The sequence below is a fragment of the Vollenhovia emeryi genome, unplaced genomic scaffold, assembly GCF_000949405.1.
Source record: "Vollenhovia emeryi isolate VEMERY1.0 unplaced genomic scaffold, V.emery_V1.0 DF939142.1, whole genome shotgun sequence".
Taxonomy (NCBI): Eukaryota; Metazoa; Arthropoda; class Insecta; order Hymenoptera; family Formicidae; genus Vollenhovia; species Vollenhovia emeryi.
The window spans coordinates 2035074-2060535 of NW_011967224.1; the positions used below are offsets into that span (position 1 = coordinate 2035074).

Below are 25462 nucleotides of genomic sequence, written 5' to 3' on the forward strand. Positions count from 1 at the left end.
TTTTTTCTGACTAGACGAGAACATGATGGCTAGTTTGAATTGACTAGAGGAGTGGAATCGATTATTGCAAAAACGATCGACGATTAAATGCTGCGATGAGAATGGTTGTCGCACAAATGAATTGAGTATACCTTTGCGATGATCGTTCGTATAATCAGTAGAGATCAGTGTTTGCGCATCGTATTTATTAACTCTAAGGGGTTATCACTTCGGACTAAATAAAAATCTCATGGCAGATTTTGGCAGGATGACTCAAACAAGTTGTAGAAGATGATCTCATAATAAATAAAATCGTGACAGTAAGGGTATAACGTTGAAATAATTCGCTTGAATTCTAAAGATTGTAGCGCTATACTCGAGTTTTCCTATCGATAATAGTATTAGTCCGCGATAACTCGATATGACAGGTTACTAAGTTTGGCCGCTTCTAGAGTTTTTTTTCTTTTTTAGGTATTACTTCTTCTCATCGCCTTCTCGCGAACTTATCTTTTAAGATGACGAGAAAATCAGGATGAGTTACGAACTGTTCAAAACGACTTCTTGGCGTTAGCTGTTATAGCTTCGCTAAAGAAATTAAGGAACCATACGCGTGTTGGATTTATTAACAAACGGGACCTCTACAATCGCGCCAAGTATTCGTTTCTTGGAGAACCGTTTTCGCGCTAGGCCATGTTCATTAGTCGATAGCTGGCTGCTGGAATTTTCAAGAGGCATCAGAGCGATGTCATTTACGGTGCTCCATTTGTCTTCGTAATTACACGAACGTCCGTAACTCATCCTATGTATATTATCGACCCTCTGTGGATACAGGATATCACAAAATGCCGTCAGTCGTCGAGAACTCTTCAGGATATCTGTATCACAGCGATCGATGTCTCGAAATCTTCCTCGAGATTTTAATACGATCAGTCAGACCTTACTTCTCGTCCCTCAAGAGAGGGGCCTCCTCAGATTCCTTTCGCCGTGCTTTCGCTTCTTTCTTCGCTCTTTTCTTCTCTTCTTTCGCCAGCTTTTTCGCCTCCTTTTGCCTAGTCTTTTCTGCCTTCTCTTCCTCCTTCTGCCGCGCCTTCTCCGCCTTTTCTCGCTCCTTCTCCCGCTCTTTCTCCTTCTTCGACTTCTGCACTTCCTGGACCACCGACATCTTCGGCGCCGCCGCCGGTCGCTTAGGCGCGGCGCGGCCGCACGACGATGCCGACGACGTCGATGTTGTGATGGCGGATGTGCCTCTTGGGCTCGGCGATGTTTCCAGCTGCGTTACGATCTTTTGAGCGCATCTGCAAATGCACGTCAATCGCATCACGAATCTGTTCTTTGACGAATCTCTCGCGCGATTGCTAAATAAAATTGACAACCCCAAAGATACCTGATTCTAGTGGAGGCTTTGCCAGCACGGTAGTCCCTCTGGAACTCTTTGATTGGTGGCAATCGACGTTCTCGGTTGTCCCGCAAGATCTCCTCTTCTTCAGTGATTTGAAGCGGATCTTGGTACTCCTACAAATTTTGGATTTTCGGCGGGATTAGATTGCCATAACGTTAGATTGAAATTGTATGTGTAGTGTACTTTACGTTGAACATTATGATAAACTGCTAACCTGAATTCGCATTTTCATCGATTGCGCCTGGGAACGTCTGAGAGTGGCGCCTGTGGGTTGCCGTACCCTCGTTGGTTTGCCGAGAGAACTTCCGGTGCTATGCGCGGACGAGGAAGTTGCCGAAGAGACGGAAGACACTCCTACGTGAGCGAATACAGATTCGAAACTTTGTAATATACTTAATGCCTCTCCCGCACTAAATTGTATACACAAATAGCAATCTGCGGAGCTTATTACGAACCAGAAATGGAGGACGAACCGCTGGCCATCGAGTACAAGGAAGCAGAGGCTGGTACGCTCCCGGTTCCCCATCTGCCACCAGGCCCGGACACGCCGGCTGTAACGCTTGTGCCCATGCTGTACTCCGACGCACTTTGCGGGAGTACCCAGGATTTACCCGACATCGAATACTACAAGCCAAAATAATCTCACAGTGCATAATCGATTCGTATTGCTCCAAGCGAAATATATCTCAAGTGGTTACGATTATCGGCACGTCAAACATTGTTGCCAGACCGAAGACCTGGCTAGATTATGACATGTCGGCATGAAAATGTGTCTACGTTTCATTTTTGCGCGCACAACTCACTTTAATAAATAATTGAGCACATCTGACACTTAACTACATAAAGAATAGGATATGTACCATAAGTGGCGCTTGAAAAGGAATATAAAACAATTTTGTTAACGATTTCGATTATCTTTGAATACGAAGCGTTCTGTACAAATTGGCCGTTTGAGGATCCGCTCCAATTAGCAGCGATTTCGTTGCGACCGTGTCATAGACGTGAAACTTATTGATTTGTACACGAGTGAAACGCGGGATGAGAACGTGTAAAATTAATCTCATTCGAGAAATGTTTAGAGCGGACGTAAAGTGTGTAGAGGAGGAAAAAGTAATTGGCGCGTACACACGGATGCGAGAAATCCATCCGTGCTGAAACGCCCGCAAAGTATCGTCACTTACGTCACGCGGAATGAGAGTCTGTTTCAGCCGTAGAATCTTCGCTCTGCATATAACGCATCTCAACGGCAAGAGCCTCTGAGACACCGCCATTTGTATCGTCTTGACGAAGCAGCGTCTGCAAAACGAGGGAGACGAGAGTGAAGCAAGACAACTTTATTAAAAGAACCGCTTCCCCCGACGTGTAAAATATATTACGGCGCCGCAGTGCCGACTTGAAAAATAATTACTGTTTATTTCGAGCTGCCGGCGTAATAAGAAGAAAATACAGAGCGCGTTTAAAATGTAGAGTAACGTGGAAAGCTGCGTTTATTTTAAACTCGTTCACTCACCTGCACACCACTCGATGTCCACACGGTGCAGTTTGCATCGTCGCCCTCGCATTCACACATATAACGCACTGAAAACAAAAAGAAAGTAACAAGAGGCATTCGTTGAACACACGTAACAATATTAAATGGATTTTTATTGATAATCGCACGTTATGTATAATGCTGGCTATCGGCGGATTGAGAAAAAATTGAAGACGAGTAAAGAAACGGGAGATCGCTGCCGCTTTTATTCACATTTATCACGCGTGACTCTTATTTTGTTTGCACTGTGTTTTACGCGCTGGCAGGTATAATGTCATTAAATCCCAGGACGCACGATGTAACGCGGCGTTGTTTAGTGATCGAGACGGACGCGATTGGCTACCATAATCGATGTAACGTAATTAGGCGTCACTTTAATCGAAATATTAATAGCTCGAGTCGGGAGGGTGGGCGAACACGTCAGGAATCGAAGGGTTGTAACCGCCACTTTGTCGTCGTCGTCGTCGTCGCCGTTAATCGACTTTTGCGACCGATTGGACGGCCAATTCGTTCGGAAATTGCGACTTTTCCGGGCGACTGGCTATATTTTGCGCGATACAGGTGCTCTGTTATCGTCATTTTCTTCGCCATACAGCCTAATTGGCCCAATCTAGCGTAACGTAACGCAACGAACCGAGAAGATGTACAGCATCTCCAGTCAACTCCACGGAACCATATAATGTTTACACTATAGACTAGGGTTTACTCTACTAAATTTGGTAACCCAGAAGATATTTTTAAATATAGCTCGCATATTTTTACATTGGCTATTTGTATAACTTGTATAACATCATTTTCCAAATGGATAACCATGAAAGTTTTAACGAAAGGAATAGCTTCAATTTCACGCACGCGCAATTTAATTTACATGTGTTATATGCAAATGTAATTTCCGTTAAACTCCTTTTTACCGACTAATTTCGATTTATGCTGACGTAGCGGAGACTTCGGTCTAGTCGCTAAAAAGTGTTTTATATTGTATCTATATTTAGAAAGAAATTTCATTCATTCGCCAATAATATAGAGAATGTATGTCAATAATGTTAAGAGTTAGATTTGTGATTATCTACTGTGCGAGCAGCGTTCATCTTTAATATCTCAAAAAGTGAAGCGTAGAATTGAAAGAAACCGAAAGAAATGGCGATTATGTCGATCGATGCCGATTCAGGCGGAAAGAACGAGTTCTTTTAGTAATTACATCCGTGACAATCTCGAATAATCTTTAGAAAGGGAAATTTCGCCATTCGATTTTATTTCGCCATTTCGGAATGGTCGATTAGACGACTTGCGATGCTTGCAAATGTGCCTTCTGAGAAAACCTGCTTTCTTCCTACCACTTTCAATTCGCTTCTTACCTCATCTTCCTGCGAAGATGCCAACTCTGGTTCGTTCTCCTCTAATTTGGTCAGCAACTTGTCCTGAAAGAGAAGACGAAATTAACTGTTATCACGATATTACATAAATAGATTTAGTTTAATTTTCTGCGCGAGGGAAATATCCAATTATTAGGAAGCCGTATACTTTGTTGCACGATGCTTGCATGACGGAAGGTCATTTGCCTCTAAATAAGAACAGTCTCATGGTACAAATAAAAAAAGGCACTTTGTTCTCGACCCAACGACGTGAAAAATGTCACAAACACCGGAAGTGCAATAATTAGAATCATTTCATTTGATATATAATTTTTTTTCCCCGGTGTAATGTCATTGTATCACCAGTTCGCATTTCGAAAACGGAGAAAAGTAGATCGTTATGCTCACGCGAGATGATGGTATGGGAGCGCTACAAAACGATCAGCTACTGCTGATTCCCACCAGTTTCCTCTAGTATCTAGTGCAAGGCGATACTGTAAAAGCCTTTAGTGCAGCGCGCCATTCGAGACTTTCGGGTACTCGACAATGATCCCATCTTTTCTGGTGCCAATGCTCTGTCAATTGTATATTGTTCGAAGAGGTAAATTGCAAAATTCAAATCAGTGCAAAATTACTCGATATTTCTTCTATTTTTCCGCGAGTGCCAGTTATTTTTCATGAAGCGAGTTACAACGCAAATGCCACGTGTCTCAATACTGCGCGCAATAATGATATTTAATGGTTTTGTGTGTTTGTGTGTTAATAATTTATACTATTACGCATTTATAATTTATATATAATCATTATATCGAAACGTGCAATTATAACTCTATTAGACGATATGAGTGATAGATGTAAGAAGTAGTGTTTGTATATTTAACATTGCAAAAAAACTATTAACCACCAGCACAGGATGAAAACTAGATCGGGCAATTACTCGCGTAAATTTCCCACGCAGGCGCACGTGATCGTGTTAAGTGCAATTCCGTTTCATTAATAATAGGCGACGTCATGAACGGCGCGCCGGTGTGATTTATACTAACGACTCTGACGAGTAACAAAAGTGCTACAAATATAACTGGACTCCGTTGGCAATTAGCGATGATGGGTGATTCGTTAAACAAGAAACAAATTTGGCAAACACGCCGGCTCAAAGCGTAACGGGAGCATTTGTTTTCGGCTCTATCTTTGCTCTCGCATGTAGGTACGTACACTAGGAATCATTGATGCCTTCTCATATGAATTTAGGCACACGTAGAACACACACACAAACACATTTCCCATGCATGTATATGCAAAATGTACAAACGTGTTGATGCGCAATCAGTGATTCCTTGTGTACACGCGTCCCATCGGTGGCATTGATCTTTGTTAGAATTAATTGTAAATTAAATAGCCGGTTTGACCATATACGATATGTGGTGTGTGCATCGCTTCTCATCCAACCGGAACGTGGATCCGCTCGAGAAATGCCCGATATGATTTGAAATCAGGTAATCAGGACGCGTAACGCATTCTCCGCGGAAAATACATTCACGCGTTTAACTATACGGTACGATAAATTTCTGATACGGCGGCACGCCAAGTAGCATGCTTTTTTGAGATAAGTCGAGCTTTCCGCGGCGGAATTAAAGTGCGGGCCCTTTTTTATACCACACCGCGAGTAACTAGTGCGAGAATTGAGGACGCGCATTGCTTTCACCTTAAAGTTTAGGTCGTTGTTGACGGGCTTAGTGACCCCTTAAACTTGATAGCAATTTAATGCAACGCACCGCGGGATTTTTATTCGCGAGAAAATCTTTAACGAGATAAACGTTGCTCGTGCTATGCAACGTTGGGAAATGGCTCTCTCTTTCTTTCGAATTGCGTTAGAAAATGTATTCTTCGCGACGATACCGCAAACGCTTCCAGTGTTCGAAGAATCGCGCCGCGAAAAATGCATTCTCGATGCAGAGTCATCAAACCGGCGCAAATCGCGGAGGCGCGTTGCTGCATAGTAATGCCGATTATGTCGATAATAAAAAGACGGACGTTTTACCATAACGGTTGTGTACAAGGCGATGACCGACATTGCGAAAGTCCAATCTCTTTATATTACCTCCCTTTACTCGTCTCGTCTACTAACGGTTTGTTGGGAAAGATAACGTTTCTTCGGTCGCAAAGTTTCTTCCACAGATCCGGCAGTGTCGTTAATTCGCACTGATATAGCCGTCATAATTGTTTCCGCGGTGGAATGCCTCGAGCGAGCGGTCGGGCATGAAAAAGCGTTATGAGTATCACGGCGAAAGTGTAAACGGCGACCCATTTCTCGAGAGGCTACTTGAAAATGTGTTTAATTATCCCGTTGCGCAATCGCGAAATAAATCTCCGAGCTCCGAGCCGTAAATTATATTTAGAGGCTTTCACTAATCGTGAAAATTGTTTGTTCTGCCTTTATCATTTAGCGCGTCGACAAGTGTCACGCGTTAAAATTCCGAACTCGACATCCGCTGCCGACTGGTGACGATGCTTCTACCAAACATTTTCCACTTTTCAGCTACGCGAGTATTCCAACAATTTTTGCGTAAAATAATTAAAACTGTTGTTCAATGTGAACTTTCGCATGAAAACTATTTTCGACGCGATGGCGCTCGTCTAGGGTTAGGGTTTAAGGGGTTTGGCGAAGTGCTACCGAATGAGCAAACTCGACAGCCACTTAACGTTTTCCGTGCGAGCTTAATTACGACAAAACACGGCATCACGTGCATTGCCGAAGTAAGAAAAAAGAACGGCGAATTATTTTTGCATTTTTCCTAACGTCACGTCGATACACGCCATTGCTATCAAACGGGATGTAAATGCGAGATAACTTGGCATGCTCGTTCCTAAATTTACAACTCGCATGGAAGTTATGGCGCTCATCGTCCGATGATTAACTCATTTGCGCACAATAGTTTAGAATTGGTTCAGAAACGTTTCAGATTATTAAAGTGTTAATCGACCGAAGGAGATAATCTCCTTGGTGAATCACAAGATAAAGAAAGATACTTTATATGGATCGAGCGCAGTGATGTTGGGAATTAACACAGCTTGGAAAAAAAATATTTACCCTTTAGATAAATATAAGTTCTATCGCGTGTTCGCGAAATCGAGCAATGTTCCTGCGTGGGCGTGTTCCGCGTCGAAACAGTTTGCGCGACGAGGGGAGCTAAAGGGATTCCTCGATAGGGTGGGTATCGCGCACCGTCGATCTCCGTCGGCCGTACGACACGCGACATAACGTGACCATCGTCAGGTTCAATGACGACGACCGCGGCGATTGGTCGAGGCCGACCATCGTTGCTATTGTGCACGATTTAAATACGGAAGGCATAACGCGTAAAGGATTGAACCAATACGGCTATTGGGAATGCATTACGCGCCAATCAAAACAGTCCATCTATCGAATGGACTCTTGAACCTGGCCGAGTTCGATCGAGGACCAAAAATAAATACCAACCGGGGATGAACTGGATTTAATATTCGTTCGCGATTTACAATTCTTCGATTAAAGCCCTCCCTCGTATATCGTGCCTTGCTCAATCGCAAGATTGAAATTGATTAGCTCAGATTTCTGTTAAAGGTATTATCTCGTCACTTTTGTTACAGGAGACACTATATTGCATCTGACTCTGCTTCCCACCGGTACGTGCTTCTATTGCTGCCCCATCCAGTTGAATCGGGACGTCCAATTTCTATTGTACACCAGGTACGCGTTGTTCATGAATCAGAATCACCGTCACGCAATAATGTACATACACCGAACGCTTTAGTAGAATTTTCCTCATTTTCCCATCTTAATATTGTTAAAACGGAGGTTATTAGGCTTGATATTAAGCGGAAATTAATAATAATTAACCGGTAATTTGATTAATCTATTATCTCGTCACAGAAAGATGTAGACTGTTTAAGTGATTAGACCAGTTAAGAAGATACTAGCAGACTTTTTTTCAACAAGTCTACAAATCAATAAGTCCATCCCATTAAATTTCATAAATTTTGCCTATTTACCTCTTATTAATTAATTTGTGACAGGCGGAATCCAACGTATCCAAATATACTGGACTTTAACGATGCCACAACGTTGCGGAAGAGCAATTTCAATGTTAAACATCCGACAATCATTTACATTCATGGATACAGCGATAGTAGTTCAGGAAAAGGCCCTATTTCTATACGGAATGGTACGTATTGCATAAATATCTACAAGCGATAAACTTATATCGTGTACGCTACAAAGTTATCATTTGCGCAAAACGTGCACCAAGACAGTAGCGTTTTGTTAAATTCGCCGGGAAAGGAGTTGGAAAAATCTCTAACCCCAGCTTTTGAAATAAATTTGAACTTATTTCACCGTACTTCGATGATAACAAATGTACGAGAGCATTTCCAGCTTTTTGGTAGGCGCGTGATACCACGCTGATGTATCGTTCTGAATGCCAAATAGCTTCTTAAAAGTCATCGCGATGCCTTTGCGATTTTTCTTTCCGCTCGTAAAGTTCGGTGTGAGCGAATAGGCCAGATCCATTAGTAACTACATGATCTACGGATCTATCTTGCTAAACCTCAAGAGGTACTGTCAGGATGATAAATAGTGGACACCATAACGTGCTACAATAAATTACTAAGTTTTCCACTCTTCAGCGTACAAGTTGATCCAATTCAACTTTCAGCGGGACCGACGGAAGCGTTTTTATTTGTTTGTTCAACAAAGAAAAATTCTGCTTGAAGATTCTTTTTTCTAAATTCCTGTGGTCTACATTGTCAAGTTGTCAAGTGATTGAACAACGATTTTTTTTTCTGTGGTCTTTGACTACGTGTACGAAGACTTTGGTACTTAACAAAGTTTAATACGTTGCTTTGTAATTGAAAAATTGATTAAAAAATCTAATTTCACTCTTTGTTTCAGCTTATCTCCGTCGTGGGCAGTATAACGTGATATTGATCAACTGGCCCAAACTGGCGGTCCTACCGTGGTACATAACGGCCGTAAGAAATGCCAAAGTCATCGGACCTTACTTGGCGCACATGATAAGTTGGCTCGTCGCAGAAAAAGCTGTCTCCCTGCCCGAACTTCATGTAATCGGCTTTAGTTTGGGCGCGGAAGTTGCTGGTTTCATGGGGAAGGCTTTGGCACCTCGAAAGGTTAGACATTGTAAGATCTGCTAATAACGATCACCAGTTACACCGCATTGCACGTTCGCTCGACTAATCGAAGGCCGCATTATCGGAACTGCATTAGTGCCGGGAGTTTCAATCGAGGCGCGATATCGACGCGACCGACAAACTGTATGTTAGTTATGTGTGTATGTTGAGAAACGCGCTTTTAGATAGGTAGAATCACCGGGTTGGACCCGGCTTATCCGTTGTACATGAATACCGGGGAGGACGGTCACTTGACATGGGCTGACGCCGTCTTCGTCGATGTCATTCATACTGACGGCGGCAATTTTGGATTCCCTCATCCACTTGGTCACGTCGATTTTTACCCGAACGGCGGCGTGAGACGGCAGCCCGGTTGCGATTTGAAGAGCATCGTTCGCATGGGCTTCAGGAAACTCATAAATCAATACAGTGAGTGACTCGTTACGGTGTCGAGCCGTGCGCTCTCACCGCCGTCGAGATCCCTCCCTCTCTCGAAACACTTGATTCCCTACCTTCAATAACGCATTTGCGAAGCACAGTCCAACTTGTAAGTCTACATCCCCGTCGAAAGTTTCGCTAAGTATCGTCGCTTTCTGTTTAGTTACCTGTGGGCACAACCGAGCTTGGCGTTATTACGCGGAATCAGTGGAGAACCCCTACGGGTTCCCCGCAAGTCGGTGCCCAAAATGGCGACCCGGGATTCAGGCGAACTGCGCGTGGAAACCTGAGGCTCACATGGGTTTCGCAGCCGATTCCAAGTATCGAGGAAAATTTTACTTGAGCACGAACTCGCGAACACCGTATGCCAAGAATTTGACGTATCACAAGCTTAGCAAATGAGGATCGTCGCGCGGCAATCTTGATTTGGATGAACCAGATTAAGAAGTGAAACGATTTTCCACGATCGCTCCCGCCAAGATGAACGTCTTGGCTCAAGCTCAGGAGCATAAAAATATTGTTTTCTTTGGGGGGGGGGAGTATTTTTTATACGACGTTTTTGCGGGAAAGTCTGTATTCCCGTTGCTTCAGTATTCGCTACAAACGATTCGCATGGTCTCAATTAGCTTTACTTTTTCTCTTTAGAGGATTACTAAAGTGACAACGGAAGAATTTTTTTTCCTGCAATAACAAACAAGGTTCGTGATGGAATGCGGTTTGGTGTAGTAACGATATCAAAAAGCTCGATTCGAATTGCGATAAGTTAAAGGGAAAGCAACACTTGTTTCGACTGTTTTAATGCCAAGCATTGTGATCTCGTGCCAGATAGCAGCGCATTGTTTACAACGTTTATCGTTCTGACTTTAATTGTCAATGATATACGAGTAACAGTCACATAACATGATTATAGCTATACGTCCATACAGGTAAAATACATGACTGCAACTCTACAATAGTGGAACGTGACTTGAAGAATACTTTTACGTGATAAATAGTATATTAGAAACGAACCTAACTTTTATATAAGAATATAATGGAACAATTTGTTGTGTGACAGTGTGTTTTCCGTTTGTTAAAACTTTGTTAAAATGTCATATCTATCGTTTAAAAACAATGATTTTATGTATCTGTGTAGAAAGCGCGAGACAGAATGTCGGAATAAGAACGCTAATAATGGAGGGAGCAACTTGTAATTTTCTTGTCATTTCAATACGCCTTGCCTTCGAGATATGTAAATTTCAAGGCCAAAGATTTTATTATTTTCCATCTGGGGTAATCAATGGAAACCTCTGGGACCTTATGTCCTCCGCAACACGGGGAGCATGTGCTCATATTAAAAATTACAAAAAGAACTAGGCACATATTGGAAGTTGGAAATATTTAGAAAGATCAAACGAATCGCTTTGTATTGCTTTTATTCTGCACCATTCTACGTGCAATGTGAATTGCGATCCTCTTCGACCGCTTCCATGTGTTTTCAAACATTGTTTATGACTAAATTATCGCAGTATACTATGAACTTGTTTCTGTACAGCGTTTAATAATTCTTTCTATTTCTTACAAATGTTCGTGGCCCGTCCTCTAAAAAAAATATATAATTTCGCGAAACTTCGTGGAACTTACTGACCGAACTTAAGTTTCGAAACAGTCAAATTGTATATCGCCAAGAAAATTATGTCCGCCGGCTTTACGCTCATTAGACTAAAATAACTTTTGCCGCCCTCGCTTACTGAAGTAACTCGCGAAATGTCTCGCGAAAGATTTTTCAAATTAGTGAACAGACGAAGACAGTCATTCGTTAAATTCTATTAGTAAAATTATGATTGCAAGTTAATTCTCTTAAAGATATAATTGCGAGTAATTTAAAAAGAATTAAATCTTTGAAGGAAATATGAAAGCACCAAAGTCTAGAGCATAACAATAATAAAAGTTAGATGAACTGTAGACAGAACAATATAACATATTCAGTGGCCGGAATGCAATTTCAAGATCGATAGGATGATTTATGTACGGCTGAAACATTCCCTGACTCATCTGGAAGATAGCACCGTGACCTTTCACGATCGCGTACCGTTAAACTGCATTGTTCGATTTCGGAATACATTTGGCAGAATGAACAATAAGCGAATGGAATGAAACGCGTGGAAGGCGAACGAGTCGCCGTGTCGTGCATTCTTCTTGGAGCGGAGAAGAGGATTATCTCTCTCGGGAGAAAGAGAGAGAGAGAGAGGCGTCGAGGGGAATCGACAGAATCGAAATACAGTAAGTCTTAGAATCACGACATAAACTCCGTGGGATCTGGCCAGCGGTCAATCAACCCGACATACACACTGAAAAATTCAGTACGACAGGCAGGTCGATAAGAATCCAATGGCCAGGGTTATAGATGACCCTAGTCTTGAAAGACCACGTTACGTGGAAGGTGTAAGGCGGCTTTCGCAGTCTACGCTTCAGCACGTTCGACCGTGTTCGACGCTAGTTCTTTCTCTCTCACGAGGAGAAGCTCCCTCGAGTATCGTTACCGGCTATACTCTCTCATGGTTATACATATACATACCGGGTTTCTGTGCATTTCCTTTCATCCGCTATCATCTAGAATTTTTTATTTAGCGAAAATATCTCCGACAGAATTAAATTCGGCGCCGTCTGCTTTCCAAATTTCAATATTTGTTGAATTTATGATTTCGCATTGCCCCTTTCTCTATAACCGCTGGATATCTCCATGTCGCGTCTCAAACATTTTTGCAGATCACTTAAGAAGTCGTAAATTTAACCGTCTAATTGACAAAGCTCAGGAATATGTGGACGTATCTCGTAATATCCTAACATTCGCGCGGAGTTTTCTTTGCCAGCTAACGAAGAAATAGAACTGTCTCTCGCGGTTATCATACACTTGGCGAATCGATGAAACGAACTAACGTCGGCGGTTTCCGCGCTGCTAAAATCGCTGCCCTGTATCGACCAGTCGATCCTTGCATCGTCGGGAGCATTGTCCTCCGCGGAAATGAGAAACGAAACACGAAACGTACCACCGCCGCCGCCACCAACCCGGTGTTATGGATATCGATCTTCTTTGTTCTCGTTGAACATGCTTAGACGCGGGCAATTCGCGTGTTGCACTCTATGATGGTTACATTACGCGTGTATACGAAGAAAAACTCGAACGTGTACTTTCTCTATGTCTCCACCATTCATACTTCCTCCCCATTCTTCGAATCATTTATCATGAGTAAAGTTCACATATACGGAGGTGACTCAAAGCGGTGAGGCTCATTCTTTTCAGCCGGCCTTATAGTATCAATCGCTGAGATAGCTTTGGTAAACGATAAATGAATTCCTTTATGGCTTTATATTCCGATTCGCGTTAACCTGGTATAAAAATATCTCAGTCTTGGTCTCACATCCCTCGACTCCGGACGTTAGTGACAGTGTACTTTTAACACAGAACTCCACTTCGCTGAAATGCATTTTTACTTACATTTCACATAACTGCGTAACAAGATCTCACTTGATAAGGACCTAAACCAAAGGTAGAAACGTATTTAATAAATGTCGTTAGCTGAGGTCGATTAAAAATTTAAATCTTATAAAAAAATCTCCCTAAAAATGCATTTTGATGACATCGGTTAATTAGCATCGTACAGACGTTCGCGTTTACAAGTCCGAGAGTATTGCCCGAGGCATTAGCGGTCTCGTTAACTCTCGTGAAGAACGCGAACTACACCGCTTTTTTTTCTGTATATTCGGAGTCATTATGTTCCGGTCTTTCATTATTACAAGCTCCGAGAGTACACCCGGCATTATACATTCGTGACTGTTGCTGAAATTCGGCGGATACGCGCAAGCTTTTCTGCCACTCGCCCTTTTCTATTTAATTTATTTCACTTTGTTTTAATCCCGAGTTGTCCCACAATCGAACCTGAGTAACAAAATTGAATCTCTTTTTCGTAGAAATGCCACCATAGATAAGGGCAAGTCCGTGTCCTCATCCACATTTGATACGATGCTATTTGCAACGCGCCAACATTTTCGAAAGAGAACCTCCGTTCGTCGGGATAAATTAGACTTCGGATTTTCGAGAATATCAAATTAGCGATATGAAAATGAATTTAAACCGCTCCATATTGCGCTCCATTTTCGGAAAATAAAGTGCATCCGTAATTTAATTAATATCAATGATTGAATCTGGGAAAGGAGGATGAGACAATTGAATAACCGAGATGCAGAAAATTATATGTGCTCCTCCTATTTAAGATTTTTTAAAACAAGAACTAGCTAATGGGATGAATCTAATGATTCGCTTAATTAAACGCCCGATTTGAAATTTCTAAAAACCATTAGCCACTCTTGTAATCCGATACAGATTATGTTAGTTGCTATTTGTGCATTGCTTAAAACAGCAGAAACGAATCGTTAAAAAATTTACGTAGAATATCTTTACGAAATGTTATGCACATAATGGCGACGGATCGAGAAACAACCATTGAAAGATCTATCTTTGAAATTGAATAACGCTCATGCAATCCGGCGGAAGTGGAAGATTGCATCGACCTGTGTTTCTAGCGTTCGCGCATTATGTGATTCGTGCGATTCCTAATGATATTATCAACTCTTAATGCCGAATGCCAAACATCAGAGGTCGTCGACCAAACTGCGAGTTCATTATTTAACTTTGTGCCACACGAGCTACTGATTTTAAACTGATATGCATGCACTTTCTGAAATTGCATGCAATATAATTTATATCTCGAGGATTAATTAGAAAAATGACAGCTTTCTTGGTAAATAAATTACACGTAAAGGAACATTTATATTGGAATAATTTGTGGGTAAAATAAGCACTTTCGGACTAGTGAGAAGTAAAATAAAATAAGGTTCAACTACAAGATGGACATCTCATCGAGAATTGTTAGAACAACTGTACAGTTTGGATGGTTAGCTGGCCATAACCGTGGATCGAAAAGTTTGTTAGTTCACCCAGCGACCGACGGCACCGACGCGACGGTTAGCCACTGCAGGTTGGTGAACAATGAGTCCTAGGAATCGCGTGGACATGCACTTACGTGACTCGAAAGGGGAAGCAGATAGCGACGTAAAACTTTAGTCAGCCGACGGTCACTACCACAAAATACAACCCTGTCGGCTTGTTATTTTCTGCAAATCCAATTACGTTGCATCAAGGGAGAAAATTCTTGCTGTTTTTATAACGGTTGTATCTCCGGCGCATATGTGCCCATTTTTAGATTAATATAAAGAAAAATCTCTAAGAGAAAAGTAGATACAATGTAAAATAAAACGCTTGTGACATAAAAATGGGATTTTTTACAAAAAAGTTAAACATTTATGTTCTATCTAAAGTGAACGGTCTAAATATACAAAATTATAAAGATTGTAAGAACTATTGAATGATATTCCACTGCTCGAGCGGCGTTTGTTTCATTTTAAAGTGGAAACTGGAAACTGTCGCGAATAGCGTTGAAACAATATCGAAAGTAAAGAAGAACGCGATATCTGACGCCGATAATCTCGAGTGACCGGTACACATCGATTTTCTTTTCCTTGTCCTTCGCCTATCCTTCGTTTCACGACGTTGTCACGACGGCGGTAAACGAATACAGCGGATAAGGTCCACGTGCTTGGCCGGGTACGATCGGGATCTTAACGTCGAGTTGGCGTGAACCTTATCTGAGAAACGCGAGCCGCCACCTACGTCTCGTTCGCGTTCAAGTTCCATCGGTTCGTAAAAATCGCTTCATTTTTAAGCGACGCGACTCGGCTTGCTCGGTTGCTCTTGCTAATGTTCGTGTGTTTATTGCCAAGGCTAAAGTTGATCGCTTCTTTACGGAAATTGCCAAGGCCCTCCCTAATATCACGTTTAATATCACGTGAGCACGCTAGTATAATTTTAATTTCTTTTAAATTTCCCGTTCGCTTTTTTTCGTACACGCCAATAATGGGATAGTGGCAACAGCTCGCTTTCTCCCCGCTGTCTAGTAGTTGCAGTTTTCGATAACGAGTAACATGTGGTGATAAATCAGCTGACTGGACGTGAACTGGCTTCGTGAAATTCCGGTTTCCACAGTACCGCGAACGCGGTCCACGGTTATGGAGGCTGCACGAGGTATTCGAGATATCCAAGTAACGATCCGTCGACAGTATATGCAGCTTCTTGGCAGGTTTCCCTAGCGGAGACACTTTTTACTCGCTTCATCTTGCCGCGGTTGCTTCGCCAAGACCCAGCATTGACCTAACGAATTGTCCAAACCGGGACGCTGCAAGGGTCGACCTTGAGAGAACGATTGGAGCGTCGCGTCATGAGTTCCAAACAGTTTGTACATGTCGCATGACCGGGATTTAATTTATATAAGTGGAATAATAGACGAAAGAGACAAATTCCCGCGGTTTCTGTTGTCCAAAATCGGCATCTCAAACGATAACTGTCTCTCGACGCTTTCCAGCGAGCGAGTTATTTGTCGGGACGTGCCCCGTTTCCGATACACTATTGCCGCGCATCTATATCGCGACTCATCGTAAGTCGCCCTTTCATCAACGATCAGTACCTGCTAAGTTGACCGAGGCACGATAGCCCGGGACGGACGGAAATCAATACGCGTTCAGAGTTTACAGAGTTTCCCCGAGTTTCTATAGGTGAATTCCGCAGCGTTAGTTATCTCTCGAGTGGACATCGGAGGTCTAGGCGGGCTACCTAGCAACCACTGATTTTTTTCAATATTTGCATACCTTCAACACGATAACGCGACAGCGCCAAGTTACACAGTGCATAAATTCTAACGGCCAACAATTAAGATCCTTCCTTTCCTCCACAAAATGAAGATGAGAGAGTTGATTCTGGAATTATTTGATATGAAAAATTATGCGGGCACGACGAATCAAGTTTCAGAGGTAACGGAACAACATTATGCGGATCTCATTTCCTTCGTGAGATAACGCGAGCGACGTGGGGATCCGAGATGATGACGGAGACGTCATTGGGCAGGTCGCTTAATAAGAATCGCGGTATAAAATAAGCGGCTATACTTTTCAGGAGATGATACAGCTTTCTCCAAGAGACGGGGGACGCTCACGTTACTCCCCGGGTAATCGAACCCTTTCATCGTTTCTTTGCGTTTTCTCGCGCAGTTTATCCTCCTTGTCACTCTTCCTTGTCCGCTCGTGTTATTAACATCCTCGTAGAGACGGGGTATGCAATCTCGTCATCTCGTTGACGGACCTCCGATAAACGACGTACGTCGAGAAGCGTCAACCCTTTGATTAGAAAGGGTAAAATGATTTTTCCCATGAACCCGTCGCTGCTCACGTCAGGGATCAATATCGGCGGCAATAATACTTTCATCGCGTCACGTTTCAGAATTGTCGTTTGTCTTCGGAATACAGTATAACGAAAGCAATCTCGTCGGCTATATGTATAATAAATGGCTATTGAGGCCAATAGTGGTGTATCACGTTTATTTTTGGCTACCGTTTATCCGTTTTTTTTTTACTCTTCAATTCGTACGTTCGATTCGGTGCAGCTTGTATTTCTGTTTTCCCAGCGTGAAAATAATATTCGATAGGTTCGGAGCCGGCATAAATAAATATGTACAAACGTGTATCGTCGACTGCGTGTCATTCCGATTGGCTACTAAAGATAGATTCGAACCTGTGACGTAACAACAGGTGGAATAGTCTCGTCACATCGACGCGCGCAAGTCCGCGTCGCAAAAATTTAACAAACGGACGCGACTGAAAATTCACTCACGATTTTGTGGTGAAGATGTTGAAGCTCCCTCTCGGTTACTCTTCTGCGGGATAACTCGCGCTGTTCCCGCCTGTACTGGCTGTACTTGTAAAAGAGGTACATCCCGGGTAGAGCTAACACCACCAGGGGTTTCATCAAGCCGGCCCGTCCGCTACCAACACGAACACGTGGCTCTTCCGGTGGCTCGTCCAGGTCCTCCAGCTGATCGGCTCCCTCGGCGACGGCCGGCACGGCCGCACCAGCTGCTGGCATCTTTCTGCAACGCGCAACCCCCAAAAAATTAATTTCACTCTCTCGTTAAGTATTACAGCGAATTCCAGGTTGATTCCACTAGTGCGCTCTAAGTGCACACTATAGCTTGTTTACAGTCAATTATTCTATTTAGGGATCGTCTGTAAAAATATCTCTTGAAAGATTTCCTAGCCAGTAAAATGATCTGTATAGCATCCGTATGGATAAATTTTTGGCCAAATACTTTGAGTGTATACTTGAGACAAAGTTAAATATAAGATCTGACTGTAAACAAGTGCGCACTAGTGCGAACAGTCGAATTCGCTATTTAGATAAAATTACAAGTGCCGCAATAGAAATGTTCACAAGACAGTTATACTGTATCGAATGATCAATATTGAAATGCTAATGTCTCTTTTGTCACGGACTATTTCTCTCTGAATTGTGCTATTACTAAAGCATTGTCATGAAGCTTAATCAACTAACGACAAGGAATTCAGTGACCAACACGGTGTACTACTGCGCCGAACAATATACTCGTCCCGGTGCATTGTGGCTCCATTGAGGATATCGAACCACGATGCCAGCTATTCCACTCGTTTGAAGAACATCCGGCAAACTGAAAGCGTCTAGCTCGATTACTGCCGCTAACTTTCTTTACCTCGGTTTTTTCTCGCTTAATACGCACGCGTTTTCATCTCGGGCCTCTTCGTCATCAAATCCCGAAGTATTAATTCGCGCGAAAACGACACGCGAGATTTTAGTTTTCTATTGCCAGACGAACGTGGAATTTTAGGCCGACAAAAGAACTAGCTATTGGTTATTGGTTTCCCATCAAATTCGCTTTTTTTTTTTAGCGTCTGCGTCGTTCCAAGCCGGGATAGTAGGCGTGCATAGGCTTCGGTCGTCGTATATTCCTCACACAGCTTATCCTTCTACTTTCTCTGTTATTTCTGGATATTTATAGTCTCTCCTAATATGTGTGTGTACGTGTGCGCCCTGCTGTAATATCTACGGAAAAGTGGTTTCCCGCCCGCATATACCCTCAAATCTCGCGACTTTAATCTCGCAACTGTCAGAGCTGTGATTATTTCTGCGAACTCTCGTAGCGTTTTTGCATCTCTTGATACGGAGAGCCGGACGTTTCTCGCAGATATTCTTCAAGCCGCGCGCGCTTCTCTGAATTTTTGAAACATTATCGGAACGATAAGACGTCCTACTCCGAATCTAATTCAGACAAAATTTTCTTGTGTATCAACTGCGAGCAAATAGGTCTGAGCTTAATAAATTACGACCGCTTCGTTCATCGATCATGCTACAGTGGCCCGGAGCGATTAAAACTGCAATCGTTCATCAGACGTCTATAATTATTCCGCTGGGAATCGAAATTGGATCGACCTTCTCAGCAACGGAGAAAAAAAAACGATAATTCGCCTGCCGCTATCGAGCATCCAATTAACGATTTACGGGTCCGACACAAAGATACTGGATTTAACTGCGCCGACAGATCTTCGTGACTTCAATGAAATTTCGTAATCTACTTGCCGGTCATTCACCGTCTATATTTAATTCAGTCGTCTACTTGCTGTTCTATTCTTGAACCGGCTGCTCTAGAAATACACGCGGCTCGCTCTATATCGTCGCTGCCCAGAGTCGGGTCGTGCACCTTGCTTCGTTGCACTCGCACTAGGGAGATGCAGCAGTGCCAGTGGCTACACGCGCGGCATTACGTTGCGTCTATATCGGTGATTTCCTATCCCTGTGTCGTGGCAAGCGATGATCGTGTCACAAATGCGCAATTTTCGAGAACACTCGGAGCCACGGCAGGCGAATTAATATTCGAAATTTTTCAAACGTGCAAAGAATACGCATCAATCACGTTGCCTTATCCGGCTCTGCATATCTGCGTGCGCAAACATCTCGCCGAGATAATTTTAAGACACACTTTCGCAATTCCCAGCGAACAAACGATCGGCACCAAAGGTTAAGCGTTTGTTTTCTAATTTTAATCTTTTCTCATTTTAATTTTAATCTTTCATTTTGCCTACGTCATCCATACCGGTTTTAACGCGCTATTTTCAACTTTCATTAAAACGCACCGCGATTCACACGTTTGAGATTTACACTCTTTATACGTACTTTCGTTCCAATAACCAACTTCATATTTTATTTTACGGACAATGTAATTTCACTTTTGTATTATTCGCGTGCCGATGTTCTAATTTTATCTCATACCGAAGATGGCCCAGTTTGCGATCGAAACGTACACCTTTTTTATCTAATAAAATTCTCTGACACTACCATCTTGTCTAGGCTCTGAGGCCCTCTCCTTTTTATCGTTTGATTTTTATCATACGAGCCATTGTTTTTGCTTCACTTATTTTCTGGAATCTTTGTAATTCTCGGTATTCCACGGATTGCGCCTACTCGCTGGTCGCGGTCGAACGAGCAAACAATGACACACTCGTACGTTCGGAGTAAAGTTGCTTCGACTTTAATCGCTATGGAACAAGAATTATCACCGCAATTGCTCTATTTTCTCTTCCAAGAGATCTTTGCACGCGCGTAAAATTTTTTCCGCACGCGCCCGCATTGTATTGGAAATTCGCCGGGGGTGTAACAAACGTTAAAATTACTTTCGCCTGCTAAAAGTGATTACCGTTGCAGTTATTTCTGGCGATAGGCGCGTGCGGCGATCGATATACATCATCATCGTCGCCGAACGCGAGGACGTACTTTTTCGCGCGTTCTCCACGCCGGGATAATTTGGACGGCGCGTTAAACGCGAAATTCGATACGTCGAGATAGGGGATCAACCGTGCCGATACGCGATACGTTTACGTATATGTGCACACCCGCGTTATCGTCATGGGAGGTAATATATTATCGGAAATGAATCGATATATCGACTCGTTGTTTTGCACTTCGCACTCGACGCCGCGAAAACATACACGACCTGGGGGATTTCACGACGGTGTGTGACACGGAGTAATTTCGTCAAGGACAAGGTCGAAATTGCGAGCCTTTTTACAGATTTCCTATCGCGGGAGATCATGGGGGTGAAAATGTTTTCCCACCGGGCGGGCGAGGAAGCTACGATCGATATAGATAAACGGCGCGTGCAACTGATGCTAAACTAATTTAGAATAATCAACCTAATTAAAGCTGTTAATCAAGTATCACAATCGCTTACGGAATTAACGTTATAAACTATACGTTCAACTTACGAAATTGTTTTCTCGCAACGGTTATCCGATTATAATTGTAATAAATAACAATTCCGCTCGCGTTATATTGAACAGGTAAACAAAAGAGGCCAATTTTTACGAGCATAAAAATTGACAATGTAATATGTATTTTAAAACAATTCAAAGTTGTTACAATTGAAATACAAGATAGCGTGTTTGAATTGAACAGCTTTGTCAACTTTTATGCTCGTAAAAATTGGCCTCTTTTGTTCACTTGTTATTGTTATAGTTATAACGCTCGAATTTCAGGTCGAGAACTGACGCTATAATGCGTATTACCAGCGGGTTAGGAGGAATCCGCGAAAGTTTACCTTCGCTATCTGAAATTCGGGTGGATTACGTGTCAGCCGCACCCCCGTGAAACTGGAGGCGGCGGGGAGCGAAGGTGGTTATGAGGAGCGGTCGAAATGTGCTCCAAGAAAATTATTACGTTGTTAGAGCACGAATTATCGGACCGATCTGATATCACACGTACGTATGCAGTTTGCCTTGACACAACGTAACGGCAATCGCACGAGCAAGGACGAGCCAGCATTGCGGGATAACATCGTTCACGATATTTCTACGGCCAAGTACACCCTCTATCTGCTATTTTTATGCCCTTTCCACTGTCAAGTTTCGTTCGATTGACTTGCCGCGCTGCTACAATCGATCTGGGCACTCTATTTTTTTTTTGTTTCGATGAAAAGCACGACAGCGCGACGAATGTCGGCTCTAGCTCTAGCTCCAGAGCATCGTTGAAGTCAACGAATTGATATAAACTCGAGTCGTTGGCTCCAGCAAGCCGAAGATGTTTGGTGAACGCTAATTGTGCCTTAACGTAATTAAACGTTGATTGCAAAGTCAATTAGATGAATACCACAATTACTCCAATCGAGTGTGCTCCAATGTTGGTCTACCGTATATTATAGCGTAATACGTCGCACGATACTTTTTGCATGACAATAGTACGTTAGATTTATTCGACGCAGAATAATGATCGTCGGGTCTGAAGGAGAACGAAAGAGGCTAAGTTCTGAAAGCCCTCAACACGCCGCCATACATCGTGCGGTTTGCCAAGCGACCAGCCAAGAGACATTAATCACAAACGCAGTGGGATTCCCCTGTCGTCCTAACGCAAATTACTTGATCAGGTTTCCGTCAACTGCCGAACGATCGTTGAATCGCGAGTTTTGCATCGATCCACTTGGCAATTGGATCGGCAAATTCGACACTCGCCATCATTTCGGACGATATCACGGGAACCGCGTAGGACACGCCATTTCCATTGCTCGTGTATCGCAAAAATTCTATCGAGCTTCATTCATCTCCGTAGCGACTTTTTTCCGGACTTTTACCTGCGTCACGTCACGCGTGGCGAAGCGCAAAGAGGCTATGTCTCTCGTCACCTGTCATTGTTCCCGCCAAGGCGATGCGTACTACACATCCACAAATCGACCACCGCGCGTCATCTGCCTTCATCGACCCCGGCGGCGGGGTACATCCCCGAATAAAACGCTTCTACGACGAATCGAGGAAGAGTTACTATCCTTGGGAAAATCCACAACCCCCCAGGATATGTGAACGCGCGTATCCTAGGGGGGAGGCTTTGGATTTTTCTTACTAGTCACGTGCAACCACCAGGTACTACGCTCGACGAACACGCTTTGCGCACTTACGTCGTCCTGCCTCAACCCTCGAAGACAAGTCGCGGACAGGATGAAAGAAAAAGGAGCAAGGGGGCGGTGTGCGCTCAGTTGAGCCCAGCTGGACGCATCGTCGAGCCGCACGACTACCCTGCCTGGCGGTAAACCGGCGGCTGCACTGGCGTGCCTGTGCAGCCAGGCAACCCTCGCGAGCACACTGCGCTCCGTGCACCCCCGACTCGCTCGTGCGCCCCCGCACCGTACACCGTATTTCGTGCGCACCCCGAGCGGCGCGTCGGCCGCTTCAGGAGAACGTTTTCCACCGAGCTCTGGCGAGACGGGCGCGCGTCGCCGACGACTGGCTGCGTGACGCAATGCGTGGTGGAGAACCACACGCGAACCGACCGATCGAAGCAGTTATGCCGGCTTGGTGGCCGGGCAGCCACTGAGGGATGGTGGGCGATGTTGATTGCTGCCGACGCGCTGCTGCTGGTGCTGCTACCGTTGATGGTGGCGTGCTGCTGCTGCCGCTGCTGCTGCTGCTGCTGCTGCTGCTGGCTCTGTAGCAGTTCTGTAGTTGGTGAAGGATCGATAAAAGGAGGAGGGAAAAGCAAAGTGAATAGGCGCCCGGGAAGAAACAAGGGATATCTCTGTGGGAGGTCCTCTTCTCCGAGATGCGTTCCTGCTGCCGCCTCCGATTCGCCAAAGTGTAGCTTTCCCAATGTCGCGGTGGCCCTGCCTCTACCCCTTCACCCCCTGTCTCTCTCTCTCTCTCTCTCTTTCGTCTCTTCTACCACCCCCGATCTAACAGTCTCACGTCGCTATGGTATTCGAGTTTAGTGAACTTCCGATGGAGGTTTCCCGATAAACGTTCTGCTTTCTCAAGCACGTCCGGTATTGAATTAGGATCGCAATAAGTGATTTCTGTGGAGAACTAACGTTTATCGAATAGATTGGCAAATATTTCTAATTAAAATGAAATGCTTTGTTAACGATTTCAATTGTTATTTTTATAACCCCACGGCCGTCTAGGAGTATAGATTGTTGCGAGTTAAATTCACGTTGCATCTCTCCCTTTGCCGTCGCATCGTTGATTTGTACCTTTTAAACTACTCGTGGAGAATAAAAGAAATCGGTTTTAATCGATCGTTCCTTTCGTGTTCGACACAGTAGTCATGCATATGTAGAAGGGCCGAAAGCCATCATTCTTGAATCACAGCCAGGAATTTCGAGCGAGACCGTTTTTCGTGACGTTTGACCCGTTTCTATCGAACGGCGGTGACGTCATCGCGGAGAATGTCAGATCAATGGTCCCCGGGGAGTTGGTGACGGATGCTTCCCTACCCTCGCATCTCCCTAACTTAGGGGTAGCTCCACTCGCGCGGTAGAGCGCGCGATTACGCGCGCTACCGACCCACATCAGTTTTCGCTCGGATAGAAGTTGAGAAAGGCCAATAACGATATCGGGCTGTCGTCGTGACTGAGAAAGGCGCCGTCTACGAAAATCCGGAAAAATTCTGTCGTAGAGAAAGAGAGACGGAGGGGGAGGGAAGATTGTAAATTCACATGGAAATCGCGTATGTTTTGCGCGTTCTTAACATCAGACTTTGGTACGCTGCCTCCGTTATCTGCGCGGAACGGAAAGGAAGCGATCCGTAGCAAGCCGCCTTTCTCCTATCCACGAATCCCACGCTTATCTGGCGGCGATTGAGCCGCCGATAATTGGTGCCTGTGTCTAAACCGATTTCGAGAGCGTCCCGATTAACGCTCGTTATCAAACGCTACCTGGACAACTCCTCGCATGGCCGTTGGCCTGGCTTCGGCTTCCTCGGCTGAGAGCCACTGGCACGACGTCATACAAAGTTCAATGACGTCACAGGGCGTTCGATACGAGAGCGGGATTTCGTAGTGGGGGTCGCTACACCGAGACGAGAGCAAAGAAGAGCGCGATCCTGACGCGGCGGCCGGGGCGGGAGGGAGGGCAGGGACGGGGTAAACGGATGCGAGAGGCGTCAGACGAAGAGAAACCGGCGTGGAAAGAAGAGCCTTTCACGCAGTTCTAAACAAGCGCTCCCGCGGTCGTTATCCGATTGTTATCTGTGCATTATCGCCACATCCAACACGTAGTAATACCAAGGCACCGCAGTACCGCGGCTGTTTCACGCATTTGCGTGCCCTCGCGGCATCGCCGATGCTCGATCGAGCTCGCCCCTGCGTAGCCTCGATCGCGCGCGTTAATTAACGACTTCTCTCTCGATCACGTCTCATTAATTAGATAAATTGCGGCTTGCGTTAACGGGCCGCTGCGTAAGCTCGTACTCGGACCCCGCTCCGAGATTTCTCTCCCGGTGTGTTCCTGCCCTCGTGGATGCAAGTCGGGGCGCCGCATTGCGCCACCCCCACTATCAGCCGCCACCCCGCTCGTAAAAAGCACGCTTGTAATTCTCCTACTGTGACAAGGAACGATTCTCCACACTTTGCCATAAATCTCTCGTCGCCGCCGAGGAAACGTTTGACGCCCGCGAATTACGCATTGAAAAATAACGGCGTCCTGGCTCGCTTGACCGCTCGACCGCTTGAAACATTTCCCCGCCGCCTCAATCCGCGAACGTTGCGAAATATTTTCGCTCGGAGCGCCAATCGCGAATAATTCCTCTTATAATCAACCGTAAACTCCTCCGTGCTTTCTCTTCTCCGTCATGTCGAATGGCAAATTAGACGCCGTGCTGTATAAGTT

At 44.3% G+C, this 25462-nt stretch overlaps 2 protein-coding genes across 2 annotated transcripts; one reads left to right on the plus strand and one right to left on the minus strand.

Moving 5' to 3' along the window:
• Positions 1 to 457: 457 nt before the first annotated feature.
• LOC105566872 (serine/threonine-protein kinase 11-interacting protein) lies at positions 458 to 23166 on the minus strand. The gene is made up of 9 exons (XM_012021241.1): positions 22759 to 23166; positions 17622 to 17877; positions 4265 to 4327; positions 2889 to 2956; positions 2560 to 2674; positions 1834 to 2002; positions 1593 to 1732; positions 1364 to 1491; positions 458 to 1274 (listed from the first exon to the last, which is right to left on the minus strand). The coding sequence occupies exons 2-9, from the start codon at positions 17871 to 17873 to the stop codon at positions 917 to 919; spliced, it is 1293 nt and encodes a 430-aa protein (XP_011876631.1). The 5' UTR covers positions 17874 to 17877; positions 22759 to 23166; the 3' UTR covers positions 458 to 916.
• LOC105566869 (pancreatic lipase-related protein 2-like) lies at positions 4334 to 11045 on the plus strand. Its single transcript, XM_012021240.1, has 6 exons — positions 4334 to 4862; positions 7889 to 7988; positions 8315 to 8463; positions 9189 to 9424; positions 9610 to 9853; positions 10026 to 11045. The coding sequence occupies exons 1-6, from the start codon at positions 4808 to 4810 to the stop codon at positions 10262 to 10264; spliced, it is 1023 nt and encodes a 340-aa protein (XP_011876630.1). The 5' UTR covers positions 4334 to 4807; the 3' UTR covers positions 10265 to 11045.
• Positions 23167 to 25462: the final 2296 nt, after the last annotated feature.

Bases quoted from the DNA above. Each gene is read 5' to 3' on its own strand.
- LOC105566872 (XM_012021241.1), bottom strand. From the start codon at position 17,873: ATGCCAGCAGCTGGTGCGGCCGTGCCGGCCGTCGCCGAGGGAGCCGAT. The intron at 4,328-17,621 runs GTGAGTGAATTT...CTTCTCTTTCAG, and splicing joins AACATCTTCACCACAAAATC to GACAAGTTGCTGACCAAATT. The intron at 2,957-4,264 runs GTAAGAAGCGAA...TTTTGTTTTCAG, and splicing joins CATCTTCGCAGGAAGATGAG to TGCGTTATATGTGTGAATGC.
- LOC105566869 (XM_012021240.1), top strand. From the start codon at position 4,808: ATGATCCCATCTTTTCTGGTGCCAATGCTCTGTCAATTGTATATTGTT. The intron at 4,863-7,888 runs GTAAATTGCAAA...CTTTTGTTACAG, and splicing joins ATTGTATATTGTTCGAAGAG to GAGACACTATATTGCATCTG. The intron at 9,425-9,609 runs GTTAGACATTGT...ACGCGCTTTTAG, and splicing joins AGGCTTTGGCACCTCGAAAG to ATAGGTAGAATCACCGGGTT.